Raw genomic sequence first — 18,228 nt, 5'->3', positions numbered from 1 at the left:
TTGTGGTACCCCTATAATGCGAATGTTGTTCCATTTTGATTGGTTACACAGTTCTCTTAATAGTCTTTCATTCCTGGAGATCCTTTTATCTCTCTCTGCCTCAGTTTCTCTGTATTCCTGTTCTCTGATTTCTATTCCATTAACAGCCTCTTGCACCTCATCCAGTCTGCTCTTAAGTCCTTCCAGGGATTGTTTATTTCTGTATTCTCCCTCCTAACTTGATCCTTTCGTTCTTGCATATTTCTCTGCAGGTCCATCAGCATTGTTATGACCTTTATTTTGAATTCTTTTTCAGGAAGATTTGTTAAACCTATCTCCCCAGGCCCTCTCTCTCAGGGTTTTTCTGGGTGATTCTGGACTGGACCAAATTATTCTGCCTTTTTGTGGCTATAGAGGTAGTTGTAGGCAGGTAGTGTTTGTGTTAGCTGGGAGAACAAAGTCCCTTCCTCCTTGCTGGTTGCCTTGCCCTTCTCCACTGCCTGTGCCAGTTACCCGTACACCAGGAACAGGCCCTGGGTTAACTTCCTGAACCACGGCAGGCAGGGCATCCCAGAGCCCTGTGGGGAGAGGCAGGTGTGCTGAGTGTGCTCTCCTGAAAGAAGGGTGCCCCTTTGCACCCTGCCACGGCTTACTCTGCCTGCGCAGGGCAGCTGGTCACTGGCGGCAGCTTTTGGATCTGGCCCGGGTGGCTTTGCGCTGGGAGGAGGCTCTGGGTGGCTGATGCGGGTGCAGCCACTCCCAGGCTGCTCTGCCAGGGCCACACAGGAGGGGGAATGAATGGCAGGCTGTTTATTGCTGTGAGAGGCTTCAGAGCTGTGTTGCCTCCCAGGGGTTTAGGGCACCTGAAGTTCCCCGGGATTCCCAGCTGCTAGGCTGAGTGTGCTGGGACGATTCCATCCAGCTGTGAAGCCCCTGTCCCTTTAAGACTTTCAAAAAGCAGTTGCTTTTCTTTTGTCCCGGGGGGGCTGGCTGTGGGGATCTGCTCACAGATTTTACTTTTCCGTTCCTCAAATATCCAGTACACCATGCAATGTGTGTCTGCGCTCCCTGTGCAGATTACTAGAGCTGATTGTTTAGCAGTCCTGCACTTCCACTCCCTCCCTGCTCTGACTCCTCTCCTCCCGCTGGTGGGCTGGGTTAGGGGGAGCGCTCACGTCCCACTGGGTCACGGCTTGTATCTTACCCCCTTCATGAGATGCCGAGTTCTCGCAGATGTAGATGTAGCCTGGCCGTTGTACTGTATCCTCTGGTGTCTCTGTTAGGCGTAGTTTTATTTGTTGTATTTTCAAAAATATATATGGTTTTGGGAGGAGATTTCCACTGCCCTGCTCTCCCTAAATTCCCAGAGTATCCTTTTATCAGAATGCAAAGCATCTTCTACAATGATGTTGCAACCAGGTTGGTAAAGGTGTATTTCCAACAGATGACAAATGTCAGAGATGATCTTTAATTATCAAGAAACCCTTGATTTTCTTGGCCAAGTCATTTTTCATTGGCAAAAATACAGATTTAAAAAGCCACAGGATAAAACGCAGCAGCGAGCATTTTGGTGGGCCGTTGCCCATCATCACACTCTGTGATTTGTCTGTTTAGAATGAACTTTGGTTTGGAGGACTTAACTACTTAGTTACAGGTCTGTACCTATTAGGGAAATTGGCATATGCCTCTTTGGTTGATTCCCATGCCATGCTTTAAGGACACTGAAGAATGGTAAGATAGTAGTAGGAAAAGGGAATTGTCGTCTTGGCCAAAAGCAGATCCCTGTTCACCACAGTTATAATCTTTCTTTCCCTCTTCTTTGCCTGGTCAGTGTCTCAAATTTTAGTTTGCTGTGGAATCAATTTCTCCTTTGGCTGTCTTCTGGATCATAACTCAGCGCACTTTGAGCTGCTTCTGAATTACAATCTAAATGAGACTTGCAGCTTTCCTATGGCTAGGTCCCATTTTCCTTTGCTAAATTCCTGACAACCAATGATTCTTCAGAGCTGTCTATCTTCTGACAGGCAACATTTTTTTTCTGATTAAAAAGAAACCCTGTTACTGTTCTATAACTATTTTAGTTGCAGTTATCCCAACTGGTCCCTCCTTTTAGGCATAGGTTTGCCCTCAAAGTAGAAGGAGTGTCAACAAACCATCAATAAACCTTCCTGTTCCATAGTGGCTTATGGAAAAAGAAGGGAATGCTCCCAGCTCTTACTGAAATACATTCAAAACAATATTGACTGAGTGCTAGCAAAGTATGCTTGCTTCTCTGGCACTCAGGAAGTTTATGTCTGACTTTAATTCCAAATGAGCGCACACCATCAAACCCAGACATTCCAATCCATAACACAGGTTCCAGTGGTTGGAGGGAACTACCACTTTGGCCCTTAGTTGCTATTTTTTCATTGCTAGAGGTTCTCTTCTACTTAACTCTCTTCTCTAGACATATAAGCTAACCAGAATCTCTCTGGTTCTATGATAAAAAATAAGAATAACTAACATTTGTGTAGTGCTTTAAGTGCCAGTAAAGTAAGAGTAGGGAGGCTCCTAGTGTAGACAACAGGTCTGAATTTAGATTTCTGCCTTTCTTCTTTCTGACAATATAGTTTATGCACTCCTAATCATGAGTAATCAGACTGATGGCTTTATTATCACCAGTATGTATTGTGTACTCAGCAGCTGGCACATTTTAATGATGAGCTTTATTTTCAGGAAAAGTAAAATTGAAAAAGAAAATGACATACATGGTGTGAACTAGTATCACTTCTTTCTTGATAGTGCTAGTGGAGGGTAAATCAGAAAATGCCATAGAGTGCACCAGGATTTCAACAAGGCTTTGACACAGTTACTCGTGATTTTTTTTGTAGATGAAATAGAGAAAGAGAATGATAGTGTGTTCTTTTCTGGCTGAACAACCATGGTCAAAGGGGGCTGATGAAGTTTTCCAGTCCTGACAGGGTTCTTTGAAGGGATTGCCACAGACCATTGTATTTGATCTAGTCCTTGGGTGGGAACCCAATGTCGTTAGTTCTTAAAGCTCCACAGGTGATTCTGAAGTGCAACCAAGGATAACCACTGTTATAGCATCAGTGGCTCACATACTATACTACATACTGTTTTATCATTCAGATGTGTCTTACTGATACCAATAACTGTCTTCCAAAGATCCAATACAGTTTCAAGGATGTTTAAAGCAAAGGTAGAAATAGAAGACTTAATGAACTTCATTCAAACTAGAATAAATGTTAGGAAAATCACACAAAAAAAGGGCTCCACCCACAGGGACCAGTAGGGACTTCAACTGGATGTCCCCTCAACATTTCACAAATATCAGATTCCACCAAAACCCATTGACAAGAACATCCCCATTATGTGTGAATGCAAAGTTAATAAACGGGCATTCTCTTGGTGCTAAGAAAAAAACCCCCAACAAACCAAAGATTTATTTTATGGAAATGATTGTGCCTCCTTATTTAGAATAAGTTCATTATAGGTTTTAAAAAACATATATTCAATTGACAAAAATGTTGAGGGAGATGAGCAGAACACCAACATCTGATCTGCATGCATATATCCACAGGGAAACTTCAATTTTAACCCCAGTTCACTTTTACAAACAGAAAGAACAAGGCACTTTATTACTGGAGAATGCACTAAAAATGTCCATGGGTCACAGAACAACATGTCCAAGGCCAGTTATGTTGAGTGCAAAGACTTTAGGCAGTGGGAATGAAGCTTGGAAAGGGATGGAAAGAAGCTTGTCTCCTCTCTGTCTCTGGAAGGGTACCAACCTTGTAACATCACTAAGTTAATAACACTAACCTTTAAAAGGCATTTTATGAGCAAATGAGGTCAATTAGTACAGAACAATTTACATTTTTCAAAATCCTAACCACTTTATAAGTAAGTGGGGGTAAAGTAACTCCTTGCATCACTGATATGTTAATATGCAGTATTCATAGAGGTATGTGACACAACAAAGACACAAAAAAAGCCATACTGAAATGCAAACAACCTTCAAATGTATAGCCCCAGACTTCACCTTTACCTCTCCTGTTCAGTGTTCCCTGAAATTTTACTAAATTGTGCAGAACCCTTTACTCCTTAAGAGGATGGGAGTGTTGCCAGTGTGGAGGGGACATTCTTGGGGAAGTGGGGAATCCAATCTCTCTCCATGAATGGGTAAAAACACTTTAAAGATCCTTTCTCTAGACTGCAATGCATTCATAGTAGGAGACTATAACACACCACTTACATCAATAGATCAACCAGACAGAAAATAAATAAGGAAACAAAGGCACTGAACAACACACTAGATCAGATGGACTTAACAGATATCTACAGAACATTCCACTCAAAAGCAGCAGGATACACATTTCTCTCAAATGTACATAAAACATTCTCCAGAATAGATCACATACTAGGCCCTAAAAAGAACCTCAATAAACTCAGGAAGATTGAAATTATATCAAGCAATTTCTTAGACCACAATTGTGTGAAGGAAGAAATAAACTCCATGTGGAAAACTTAAAAGCACACAAACATGGAAGCTAAACTACATGCTTCTAGATAATCAATGGATCAGTGAACATTTCAAAACAGAAATCAAACAATACAAGCAGACAAGTGAAAACAAGAATACAATAGTCCAAAATCTGTGGGATGCTGCAAAAGCAGTTCTAAGAGGGAAGTACATAGCTATACAGGCCTACCTCAAGAAACAAGAACAATTTCAAATAAACAGTCTAAACTCACAACTGAACTAGAGAATATAGTCAGTGATTGTGTAACATCTTCCTATGTTGACAGATAGTAACTGCACTAGTGGTGGTGAGGATTTGGTAGTATGAGTAACTATTGAACCACTGGAACCACTGTGTTGTATACTTGAAACCCATATAAGATTGTAAATCAATGATACTTCAGTTAAAAAATAAAGGTCCTTTCTTTTTCCTTTCTCACTTTTCTACTCATATATAAATTTCTTTCTATTCTCTCTCTATATTTCCTACAATGAGCTTTACACTGTACTAACTTTGTGAGATATATATTATCCCCATTTTGCACAAAGGAAATAAGCTTATAAAGGTTATAAGTGACTTGGTGAAGGTCCTAGAGCTTGCAGGTTATGGAGCCCATGCACACCCAGATCTGCCTGACTGTATGGTCCAAATTATTTTTACATCAGCATGCTACCCTCTACCACTCTGTCTTCCTTCACTTATTCCCTTCTTTCCTCCTCAAAGCCTGAAGTGGTAGATAGGTGGTAGTAGCGGAAAGATCTTAAAGAAAGAAGGACTAACTTAGTTCTCATTTATACCTCTCCCAAAGCTCCACCATTTTCTATTTCCCCACACACAGCCTGGCCATGAGGATCCAAGAGAACACAGGCTTCCTACAGGCTCATATTAGACCTTTTTCTCTCCAATCCTTCCATGGTTTCAAAAAACTACATTTTTCAAATCCCAAATAATGGCATATAGCCTGAGAGACTGTGTTTTCTTTAAGAGAACATGAGGACACATAAACATATGTAAAATCAAAACTAAAAAAGTACTCGTGGTGCCTAGCAGAGAGAGCAAACGCTGGCTCAATAAGGACTTGATTGATTCACTGAAGGTTGCTCATACATGGAGTGTAATGAACAGTGTTAGAGTAAATCCTTATCAGTGGAATTCAACGGGGTGCTCTTTTTGAAAGGTCTTTTTTGTTATAGTCTTAATGTAGGCTCTCTGAACCTGGTGCCTTGTTAATCTGCAAGTCCTTGTTTCCGTACAAGGCTGTGGATTCTAAGAGACAAACTGTTAATTTTGAGTTCTAATCTCAGGCTAGGAGATGCCTATAAAGATTAAAACTGTTTCTTTTTTTCTAACAATTAACAGCCTAGCTAAAGAGTAATCAATTGTAATCAGGGAACTAAAGAAGGTAATAAAAGCATCACCGAGACCAGCTGCTTTACAGAGCCATTTATTTAATCCTTAAATTTTGCAGGTTGTAAATTACTCATTAGAAGGCAGAAAGCAAAATAGCCATATCCGTTTAGTGCCTCTAAACTCTGAAGACTTAGAAGAGGAAATCCATGGAAACAGGAGGCCTGATGTGTCCTTTCACTGCTATTTGTTAATGGGCAAAGGTGGTTAAACAGTAAGGACAAGCCCAAGTAATTACCCTGAAGTGCTGGTCCATGGGTCAGGGGTAGGCTTGATTAAATTCATGGAGGGCTGACCCAGGAATGGTGGGAAAAAGCCCCTTCTTTTCCACTCAGCCCTGCAGGCACTAATCAGTGTGCATATCTCACTTCCAGATTGTTTCATGAGCCCAGAGCAATGGCCCATAGCATTCATTAGGGCATTCACTCTTCTCTGTTTTCCAGTCAGCACAGGGACTAGGACAAGGGGCCAAGTACCAGAGCAGAATGAGGATGGGACAAGGAGGAGGCTGTCCCTCTATCTCTACATAGGGAATGCAGCTCCCCATTATAAAATGTTCCAACTGCAAAAACAACTAGACAATTGGTTTATAGGTTTCTTCACATGTATAAAAAGCTGCATATATTTGGCTCTAATATGGATTTTATAAGCTATATATGTAAACACTTAACCATTTACTCAGGACAATTTTGTTTTATACTAAGGTTAAAATGCAATTTTAGACTCTTAATGGTAATGTTGCGAGTAATATGCAAGATGCCTTTGGCAATGGCTCTGAGAGTTTTGAAAGTAGAATTTGAATCCATACATATTTCCTTTTTTCCATTATTGTGATGTACTTTGTATATACAATGCAACTTCTGGCTTACCCTTAGGAGATATACAACAAAATAGCCAGTGGCTCACTTCTGTACTGAGTGAGCGTTTCTTTCCTAGTCCTTTGGCATTTCCTGTCATCATCATGAGCAACTCTCTGAACAAAGACTGTGGTATTAGGCTATGAAATGGAGCTTTTCTCTTTGCAGAGGTTAACCAACCAGGCCACGTAAGGAGCAAACCTCTGATTCTGCAATAGCAAACCGAGTTACCCAGCACAAACTATTTTCATGCATCTTCTACCTGACAGTCTAATTAAGCTGGTGATTCCACCAGGCTGGCACTGTGTCTATCCTGGGTTCTGTTCAATACCCACCAAGCTGTTGTTGCTCAATAAATCATTACTGATAATGAAACAAAATCTAATTTTTAAAATTATAGGTATCCTGGAAATGCATGTATTTACTTTGTTAAAGTAATTGTAAAGCAAGGGTTTCCTAGACAGATCATTTAACCATGGCATGTAATAAAAAAGTACTTTTTTCCCCACATCTTGCTTTTCAAAAAAGGCTACACTTTTTTAAACTGCAGGAAGCTATATTAAAGAATTCTAGAGATTTCTACCATTAGAAATACTGATACCAACACACTTGAAAAAAAGCTGTTCAGGAATTTTAAGAGAAATTGAAAATAACTCAGAGTAATTTTGAAATGATAACTTGGAGCTTCTATGTCACTTGTCCCAGGGAAGAGCCCAATTCTGGCCACACTTCTGGTAGAAATGATGACATTTGGCCTCTTCCCTTTCCTGGGGATGGTACCAGAATGCTCTTTTGACTTACCCTGAGTGGATTTTCATTAAGGTAAGGGGGTTCACCTTCCACCATTTCGATTGCCATAATCCCCAGAGACCAGATATCAACTTTTGGACCATAAGCTTTCCGAGTCACCACCTCAGGTGCCATCCAGTAAGGAGTTCCCACCATTGTGCTTCGCTTACTTTGCTCAGGGGTGATCTGGGCACAGAACCCAAAATCAGCTGCAGAGGGGAAAAGTCAGGGAAAATCAACTCGAATTCCTTTTTTTTTTTTTACAATAGGCCATTTTCAGTATTGCTGTAACTTCCTTTGCAGGACACTGAGTTTCTACAACTCCCACATTCTGTTGTTACCTGATCTCTCAGCTGGACCTCATTTTAAAAGGGATTGAAATAACCAACGAATGTGATATCATTTTTACTAAACCTCAGTTTGGTTCCCTCCCTATGACTGTTCCCTCCAATGTAAAGAATCTTTCAGTTTTCTAATTAGGTGTTTGTCACCCAGCAGATGCAAGTCACTAGCCTCAAAGGCTGGCCACAATCTACAGGAACAGAACATTAGAGAAATTCTTTACTTCGAACTAGCTCTAAATAATTTCAAACTAATCATTTTCAATAGCTATTTCTTCTCAAGATAAGCAGTAAAAGAGCAGACATGTCCCCCAAACTCTCTCAAACACCATCTGAACCAAAATACCTACTCAATTTAACAGAGCCATCCATCCCAAGAAGAATATTGTCACTCTTTATGTCTCTATGGATCACTTGGTTCGAGTGCAAGAAATCCAAAGCTTGGAGGCACTATTGGATCAGAAAAAAAGTTCTAATTATATTCCACAGAATTTTTAGAAATTTTAAGTTTCATTTTCAGATAAATTTGGGGCAAGGATGTAATTTTCTGTTGTCAAGTGAAATAGATCATTAAATATTGTTAACACCATTTTCAAATCACATTACCATTTACATCAGTGTTGTGACTTAGCGTTACACACATGCAGGCTCCCGAGTCAGCCTAGGACATGGAGAGTGATGGTGTGCTAAGTAGCACCCAAATCATTCATACAACCAAAGTAACCCATGAATATAATCCTACTTTGACCTAGTTATCTGGATGATACAGACTCAGGTTGATCTTATATAGATGTAGCAAGCTTCTGCATCCATAGTATGATTTGATTCAGTAGGTCTGCAGTGACACCCGGGAATGTGCATTTAAAACAAGAGTCTCAAGGTATTTCTGATAGACAGCCATATTGGGGAACCACTTCTAGGCTATGAAGTAACTGTAAGTACTTGTTTGAAACTGGCTTTGCATTGTAATACTAGCAGATGGAAACCACAGGCTTAGGGTAAAATATTCCTTGGAATATTATTAAGTTTGACTTATTGCATGAATAAAAACTATACATGTCTAGTGGATAGGTATGTATGTTTGAGGAGGAAGAAATGGGAATGAGAGGAGAGCAAGAACGGAGGAAATTAGGGAACAGTTTAAAATCAAAAACAGGCAAAGACTAGCTGAAATTATTTGCTTCTGTGTGCCTATCACTAGTTTTCAAGTTTTGGTAGATCAGAGTTCTACTTGGGTCTATAGAGAACCTCACCACAGTGAATGGGGTTGATGGTGATGGCCAAGATGAGGCTCCAATGAGGAGTGTGGTTTTTTTTCTAATACTGAAAAAAATTAATATAATATCTTCAGTGTATCTTGAAACTAGAGATATGACACTGTTATTGAAAAAGAGGCAGACACTCAGACCCCCTGGAAGGCTAGAGAGATGTCCAGTTTGTACTGTGAAAGCAACTACTTTCTGGGCTGAGGGAGGCTAAAATTGCCTTCCAGAAAATGATGAGATTATAATGTGGTCTGTGTTTTACATGGCTCACATTGCACGAGCAGGACGAAATAACTATCATGTAAAATTCCCCCAGATCAGAAAGAAGCTCTATGCTAATATCCATGTTTTCCATATTCACTGAGACCACAGCAAGCAGGCTTAAATATGGCACCTTGTGAGTGGCATAATAGAACTCAAAAGACTATAGCACAGCAGCTAAAATAAGCAAGGGGCTGGGGAGGGAGAGAAGGGGAGTGCCATTAGGTTAGGATCTAAAATGAAGTTATTAGGCTCTCTGCTAGAAAAGATGTGTTTTTTTGATGTTATAAAAATTCAGAATTATCAGAGATGAAGAACTGCCAATATTGATGTTCTGTCTCATCAGCTAGAAACTATTTTCTTACCTCTCTGCACACAGCTGCTATCTGTCCTTCATCCATACAGGTCTCTGTGACCACATCAGTCAAAGAACCACCAGCCAAGTATTCCATGACTACCCACAGTTCATCACCCACTAAGTAGCTACAACGAGAAAAAAAAATGACATTGACTCAGGCTTAAAGAAGTGGGGACTCTCCTATATCCCCATCAAGGAGACAATTTGTAGTTAGTCTCTGCATTTGGCCATGTTACATAACAAGAAGAAAATATCAATGATGGTGATAATGAGACACTTCCTTAACATTAGAAGATAATATGCATTGAAATCAAAGGATCATCAGATATGACCATGCACCACGGAGGAAGGAAAAGAGCAAGGAGACCTCTGGTGACTGACTACTGTCAATCATACCATCGTAAAAGCTACTTTCAATGAACAGGATCAATGAATACCCTTTTTGGATAACTCAAGCCATAATGTTGGCTTCTTGGACTGAACCAGTCCATGGTGTACAGATTTCTAGGGTATTTATTCAGATCTCAGCATTATTTTTGATTCCACTTAAATAATTACTGAGCTGTTTTCAAGCAGTTGCTGAATCAAAAAGACTATGGTTGCAATGGATTTACTGTGTGCTGAGGTCTCAGTTCTGACAGAAGTCAGGTGTGGCATGTCTGTATCTTCAAGTAGTTATTGAGGGACACACCCCAAATGATCAAATATGGGGAGGAAGGTCATGAGAGACCTACAAGTTGGGCATCAAAACACCTGTGACCATCTGAAGGCATTTTGGCAGTATGATCAGATCTCTTTTTTCCCGTGCTCAACAAGAGAGAGGAATTATAGTGAATGGTATGACCCCAATGCTTCCACCCTACCCTAAGTTCCACATCAGTATGATGTAACAGGAGAAAAAAAAATATGGAGTAAGACTTTCTATCCACTGGTGCTCAAACTGCAGTGCCCATTAGATTCACCTGGGAAGCCTGTTAAAAAATGAAAATACACAGGCTCTACCTCATTAGTTATGGAGAGCAGCCTAGAAATATGCATTTCTTATGAACGCAATTTTTACAAAATTACAAAAGCAGAGTGAAGTCACTCTGTTGCTGGTGGTTCCTAAACAATGTTTTATGGAACACTGATTTTGACTATAAAATTTGACCTTCCTTTTTCCTCTGCCCTTGCCTGTTCTCTTATAGCACTGGCCTACCTGGTGCAAAACACAGAAAGCACAATCTTATGCTCACTGGGGTTGTAGACTTAGTCTTATTTCTTCTGTATCCCCTCCCATCCCAGACTACACAGCACAGTGGTGCTAAACAAACACTTACTGAAATTGAATGAGACAGATGTTAATCACAAGTGAAGAGTTAGGGCTGTCTCTAAATGCCTATTTATAACCCACTGCTAATACCACTGATGAAAGAGACATTCATTACCTGGTCTAGGAAAAAGGTTTGAGGTTAAAGTCTCAATTCCTTAGACCTCACTGTCAGTTAATCACAAAGCACCAATTAAAGCAGGGCCATTGTAGTTAGCCTTCTTCATTTAGACACCCAGAGACAGCCCTGGCTCCAAATGCGTACTTGATGAAATGTTTAAAACCCCACAGCTCTCTCCTATGTGCAACAGCTTATTTCCTGCCAACATGGAGTCACAGTCCTCAGAAGGAATTTGCACAAACTACTCATGTTAAGAAGCAAGACCATAAAACGTGTCATCAAATGTCTGATAAGTGGATACAAGTTTAGCCTTAGATCTCATACTCTACTATTCTGCAGCATTTGAGAAATGCATACAGACTGGATGCTCAGCAAACAGATCCCCCAAAAATACGTTGCCAAGAAAATGACATCCCATAAAGAAAGCAAGTTCATAACGAGAGAAAAATCTTACCTATCTAAGTAATTAACAATATTGGGGTTCTTATTTTCCCTCATGACCAGAATTTCATTAATAATTAATTCCTTTTTGGGCTGCTGTTGAAGGTTCATCTGCTTTATGGCCACCTGAATGAGGATTAAAATGTAAGAATGAATTATAATAATTAAACATAAACATCAGTATTTTTTGGTATACAGAGTGAGGCATACACATTCTTTATCTTACTAGGCTCTTTTTCAGTGCCCCTTCGATCAATCATGAATAAACCATCCAGTTCAGATGCTTTAGGTACCAATGAAGTAAATTTCCATGTCAACCCCATACTACCCATTTTTTTTCAGCCATAGAAGCCATCAAAGAGGAGATCTGATCAATATGAATAAAGGAAAATAAAACTCAGGATCGAATGTTAGCACTTACCTCTTGTCCTGTTGCAATGTCCAGCGCTGTATAAACAGTACCTGATGCCCTGTGAAAGTGAAAATTATCGAGTAAACAGTCAAAGGGTTATCAATATATTTTACTTGAAATAAAATTATTCTCAGGAGAGAGCAATCAGAAGAAAGGACAAACTGAAGATTAAAGGACAGAGTAAAAGAGGAACAGTTGCTCTGTACAGTAATTGTGCCTGAAAAAAATGACAATGTATCCCTTTTGATGGCCTAGGAATTCCACTCAGACTTTCTGGTACCATCTGTGCGCCATGGCACTATGCAGTAACTAACTGAGTAAAATGGCCTTGCTCCTCTTAGTAAACTTTTGGAATATATTGAAGACTCCTTTGATATTGCAACAGCGGACACTAGTCCTCTGATTAGACTGAAGTAGTTTAGGAAAGAATGTATCATCCTTTGCTTAGGCAACTGTAAATTAAGCTTTGCTTTTAGCATATGGACAGAGTGGCTTTTTCAATACATTTTTCGAATTCATAAGTATACCATCGTCTAATAAATAAACCACTCTCAGTGCTGCACTTACCTGTTGTAGCTACAAGAAGCAATAACAATGTGCCTTTACTGTGCAGCCATTGTTTTTCCTTTTGCTAAATTTTTTAACAGCTTCTCCTATGAAGTTTCACTCCAGCCCAGCATCCTTTTAAAATCTATCATTCCTTAAGTCTTGGTGGTAGTACTCATGCTCCATTTTAACTTCAATTACAGGGTTCTCTTGCTTTGCAAATAGAAATTGCCCAGCAAAGCTGAATTCAGAGTAACTTTCTGTGAAACACACATGCATTCTGAACCACCTTCCCACCTCTATCCCCAGGAAAAAGGAAAAACTTAGTCAATTTCATTGAAATGTTTGTGGTTAGGATAGAGATCAGTTCTGTGATTCAGGAGGCATTGTTATGTCCTACCATTGCTATTTAAACTTTCTACTAATTGCTGACTGTTTTGTTTTCTGAGCCCAGGAATGCTTTTATGTCAGCCATTTCCTTCTCATTCTCTTCCCTGGATGAGCCAAAATATTTCTCATGGGCCTGGGAACTTTATATTACCTGTTCCTAAGGAATAAAATGGTGGTATAATATAAGGAATATCTGATTACTAATAGAGATGTGAGTTCTAACATTTCACTAACCACAAGCTATATGACCTTGGGCTAGTCACTTCTCTCTGGGTTTCGATCCCACTACTCAGCAAGATAATATCTTATAGGACTACAGTATACGTATATTGAGCATGTTGGTTGTGTCAGACACCTCACTAAGAACTTTACATAAGCATTATCTATGTAACCCTTACCATATTTCTATAAGTGCTATTATCCCCATGTTACAGATGTGGTCAAGTGACCTCTCCAAATTATACAGCTTATAAACCAAGTCTGTCTGACTCCCTGAGCTGTGAAATATAGGGAATGGACTACTTTATTTCAAAGTTCCTTAATTCCAATGATGTAGAGTCTGTAAACTCTACTGTTCTCCTCACTCTGAGTGTGTATTTAAGTATCTATTGAAACTAGATTGAAAAACTGCATTTGATTAATACCGACAGTCATCTAAACTAGGATTTGGTAATTTTAGGAATTCCTTAGATTTGAGGCTTATATTGAACAAATCAGTCTCTCAATTCTGTATGTTTGAGATCTTGGAATCAGAGCACATAGATGGTGTTCAGTAAGTATTTGTTGAATGAACAAATAAATAAAAGTCTTCTGAAACAAACATGCAATTGCAATAAAACCTTTCCTTTCTGTGAAGGAAACATTTCTTCTTCACTTCAATGTACATAAAACATTTCCCTCCACCCTTGGAATAAGCTACCCAACATTCCTAGTTTCAGGGACCAGTTTGTGATTTGCCCTTCTGAACTCAGAATTGCCTGACATCAAAGGAAAAGATAGTCTCAACCTGATGTGTATTTCAGTTATATAAGCCCTGAGGAACTACTTAAATCTACTTTCAGAATAAGATTCAAAAATGCCTTTACTTAGTTTATTCGTATATACATAGGCTAGATGCGAAAAAACTGAAGGTGTCTGCTAAATGAGATAATATCTTATAGGACTACAGAGAATCAAATGGCACATTCTACGTAAGCATTTAGCCCTATGCCCTGACCAGAGTTAATACTTCTATGGTAACTGAGATTATTATCATGGGTTGTTGGTATTGGTTTCACAGCAGAGGAGCGATTTACTGAGTTGTTAGTTGGCCTTTCCCCATCGCCCAGCCAAAACATCCTGGCTAGTATCTGTCCCTATTTTCAAAGAGGCCAAAGGCCAAACGTAGGCTGTTAGAATACTGTTTAGAGGTTCCACATCCTTTTTCTTCCCTTTAGTGAAGTCGTTTTGCCTTTTAAAATCTGGAATGCCTTCATCAAATGAAACCACATGCAGAAACCCTCAATAGAAAATGGGAGGAGCTCCAGTTAAAGTGAGGGAAGGAGGCCCCAAATTCCTGCCCAGGTGGCATTCTCCTTATTCACTGCCCTGACCCCCACCCTGAAAGCCCCTTGCCACTGTCCTAGGGGTTAAAATTGTGATTGACATGGAGTGCAAGATAGATTAGTGTTTCACATATCCAGAGCTTTAACCTTCAAATCTTGGGGAGGGGGTTGCCCCCAATTTCCCTCAGCATTTCATTGTCTCATAATTGCTAGAGTAGTACCTCTTGAATCCCAATATTCTGGGTTTTATGGTGTTCTGTGCTATAGAGTTGCCACAAACCCCTAATCCATGGAGGTTTAAAGACCCTGAAACTTTAGAACATCAGTTATTACGTCAAAAATGAGCTGTTCTCCTCATTTTCCCTTCCTCCACCTTATAGCATACATGCAATTATCTAGTGGGAGCTGTTTCCCTTTCCCCTAAGTCTTGTTTCCAGTCTTAAAATGGTGATATCCTCCCCCACCCCACTCCCCACTCTCCACCCCCACACCAAGCATGTTGTTAGGTGTCTGGAATTCACTGCTCTGACCAGTAAGTTTTTGGATGGCTCAACTTCTGGCTTTTGTAGAACCCTCAACTCAAATGCACAAACCCAGATACTAGCCTGCAGAATAAAACTTAGTACCCTGTCTCCTGCTTCATCTTACCACCTCCAACACTTCTCTGCACCCCAGTTCTGATGCTATTCTATAGTCTTACAATTTAAGATTCAGTGGTATAAATGTGAATTTCTCTTCTTCTCTTACTCCTCTATTAAAGCACTCTGCCCACTGATGGGCTAAGAACAGTCATTCTCACAGCCATCTACTTAAACCTCCCTGGGTTCAAATCCAACCAGTTTGTACTTGTGTGCCTCTCTGTAAATAATTTAGCCTCTCAGTTGCCCAGGATTAAAGGAGGATTAAATGCATGCAGTATTTTTAAACCAGTCCTTGCATATAGTAATTGCCAATAAATATTAGCAATCATCATCATCTATATACTACAATTTGGAAAGTTAATGAATATACTAGGGAACAATCAACCTAGTAACAATAACTTATATAATTATAATTGTTATTAGGTTGGTTGCTTGTTCCTTAATATATTTATTCATTAGGTTCCCAAACTGTAGTCTGTGGATCACAAGGAATACTTTTATGTATCTGGAACTTTCTAAGATATTTTGATGTTTCAAATTCATAGCAAAAACTTGATATTTACCTCAGAGGAAGCTAATTAAAATACTTTCAGCTGGAATGATGATATCAACTTATGATTACAGTGCCTATCACTTGATCAAAAGCTCTAAGCAGCAGCTGTACATTTTTTGGCTTAATAAAGTATGAGAAACAAACTGTTATTTAATAAATATAGTTCAATAGTTATAGCTATTCATAACCTGGAGTTCACAAAGATAAAGAATCCAAGGGACCCTTGGTGGTGAAGCTGGGAAGCCCTGTAATAAGTGAAATAAGTGAAGCACAGTAGTTTACACCCCTAAAGAAACAATCTTTTAGTTAACAAGATGTCACACTGATTCCTAAAAGGTGATCTTTCAATAGCCTGGAATATGTCAAAGTATCCCAATGGGTATTTTTACCAAATCCATCACTTTAATTAAAAAAAAAGTCAGTATCATGTAGCAGTCTCAGACATAAGGATACCAGAAACCAAACTAACAAAGATGGGAGTTAAAACCCCCAATTCTCTGGTGTATTGAGGCTGGTGTGCTAAAATGGTCAACACTGTCAATTTGTTTTTTAAGCCACTTAATCACATTGATCTCTATTATCCCTCCATTCCAGTTATATTGAAGCCAGATTGCTGTAGAGAGAACATTTGTTTATGATGGGGATTTTGTGTGTTCCAAGCCTCAGTCACTCACAGAAATCTTGCATTATCAGGACTCCACGGAAAACAGAGAGAATCTAGTTTAACCTCCTAATTACATATATAAATCTGAAGCCCAGAGAGAAGCAGGGATATGCTGAAGATGACACAGCTAGTAAGTACCAAAAGTCTCCTAATTTGGAGGAAGAGATTTGTCAGTTAACCTACACGATGGTTCAAAAATATAAAACCAACAGATTGCTCAGTTGTTGGGCCTCATCATCAATTACAGCGTGAAGAGTACTGCTGGTTCTTGGCATCACATTAGACGCCTTACAGCAGTTTCTCTTTGACCTGGCCAAGCACTTAATACTCACATGGAAACACTGGCATCTAGCTTAAAGGGTCTAGAAAGAAACAACAATCCACTGTTTTTCCCTTTTCCTCCCAACATGAGTCACTTTAATTATCAGCAGTGTTCATCAGGCTTGGATGTTTCCTGCTAAAAGCCAGTATCAAGCCATGATCACGATTAGTTGCCACAGCAACAACATGGTAGGACTTATAATTTAGATAAAGCACTCTTATTTCAGTACAGAAATGGATTGGAGGAGCGAAAGAAAGGAAGGCAAGGGACGCTGGCAGGAAGCTCATGGACTGGGAGAAAAAGACAAGGGCAAGAGGACTGTAGGACTCAAGAGGGTAATAAGCGAGGGAACCAGAGGATAGGGCAATTTCACATTCAGCATTTTACAACTATACATTAAACCGTCAGGGGTTTAATCCACATCTACTACTCTGCTGCTGCTATAAAAGACTTACCATTTATTGAGCTTTATTTTCTGCCTGCTCTCTGTAAATGGATGATCTTACTGTTCACCCTATACAAGCCTGTGAATAAATTCCAGTCTCCTCATTTTGGAAATGAGAAAATTGGAACCGGGAAATGCTAAGCAGCTTGAGCAACGTTACAGCTAGTCGGCAGCTGAGCTCAAAAATGCATGTTTGACTTCACACCCATACTCTTAACCACCAGTTCATGCTCTGCTGCAGAGTGTTAGCATTTTCCTAACTGCAAGTATAATGCTTCCCTAAGTCCACGTTTGTATTTACTATGCTGTCTCCCTGAAGTATTTCTCTTGCCTCTAATTTTCTACTCACATAGTCCACATGCCCCCTTGTAACCCATTTAGTTTGCCCCTAGACAAGGTATATTTCATTCCTTTGGCATAACCCATACAAAACGGTTCTTCTGTTTTCTCACTCATTTAAGGTTGCTCATGTGGCCAATGGTGGACTGGCCTCAGGTGAGTTCCTAGGACTGGACTTTATCTTCTGCTGAGTACTTAAGGTATAGTTACTACAGCTGGCCCTTGAACAACATGTCTTTGAACTGCACAGGTCCACTTATACAAGGATTTTTTAAAAATAAACAAATATTGGAATATTTTTTCAGATTTATGACAACTTGAAAAAAACACGTTTTTCCTCTAGCTTACTTTACTGTAAGAACACAGTACATAACACATATAACATACAAAATGTGTGTTAACCGTTTATGCTATTGGTAAAGCTTCCAGCCAACAGTAGGCCACTACTGCTTAAGTTTTTAGGAAACCAAAAGTTATGTGTGCGTTTTTGACTGTGTGGGGGTAGCGGATCAGTGCCCCTAACCTCCACGTTGTCCAAGGGGCAACTGTACTTGCAGGATCTTATCTAGAACTTGTCTCACTATATTAATGAACTTGAAATAAAAATACATAGATAATGTATTGCCCGATACTACCACACATTTAGTTTTTGTGAGGTGTATGCCCTTTAGGGCTCAGGAATGGTCATGAACACTGTGACCACTGCAAGGCAGTAACT

At 39.7% G+C, this 18,228-nt stretch overlaps 1 protein-coding gene across 11 annotated transcripts in view; it reads right to left on the bottom strand.

Moving 5' to 3' along the window:
• Positions 1-18,228, bottom strand: part of PAK3 (p21 (RAC1) activated kinase 3) — a 313,135-nt gene that overhangs the window by 28,312 nt on the left and 266,595 nt on the right. For all 11 annotated transcript variants that reach the window (XM_036912633.2, XM_057496161.1, XM_036912634.2 and 8 more), the window contains 5 exons: positions 12,076-12,124; positions 11,668-11,780; positions 9,791-9,908; positions 8,250-8,349; positions 7,571-7,767 (listed from right to left, as the gene is read on the bottom strand). In XM_036912633.2, coding sequence (XP_036768528.1) covers positions 7,571-7,767; positions 8,250-8,349; positions 9,791-9,908; positions 11,668-11,780; positions 12,076-12,124 — 577 coding nt within the window. The remainder of the gene's footprint in view (positions 1-7,570; positions 7,768-8,249; positions 8,350-9,790; positions 9,909-11,667; positions 11,781-12,075; positions 12,125-18,228) is intronic.

This window comes from Manis pentadactyla, chromosome X (genome assembly GCF_030020395.1).
Source record: "Manis pentadactyla isolate mManPen7 chromosome X, mManPen7.hap1, whole genome shotgun sequence".
Taxonomy (NCBI): Eukaryota; Metazoa; Chordata; class Mammalia; order Pholidota; family Manidae; genus Manis; species Manis pentadactyla.
This window is presented reverse-complemented; position numbering and strand designations above follow the sequence as displayed.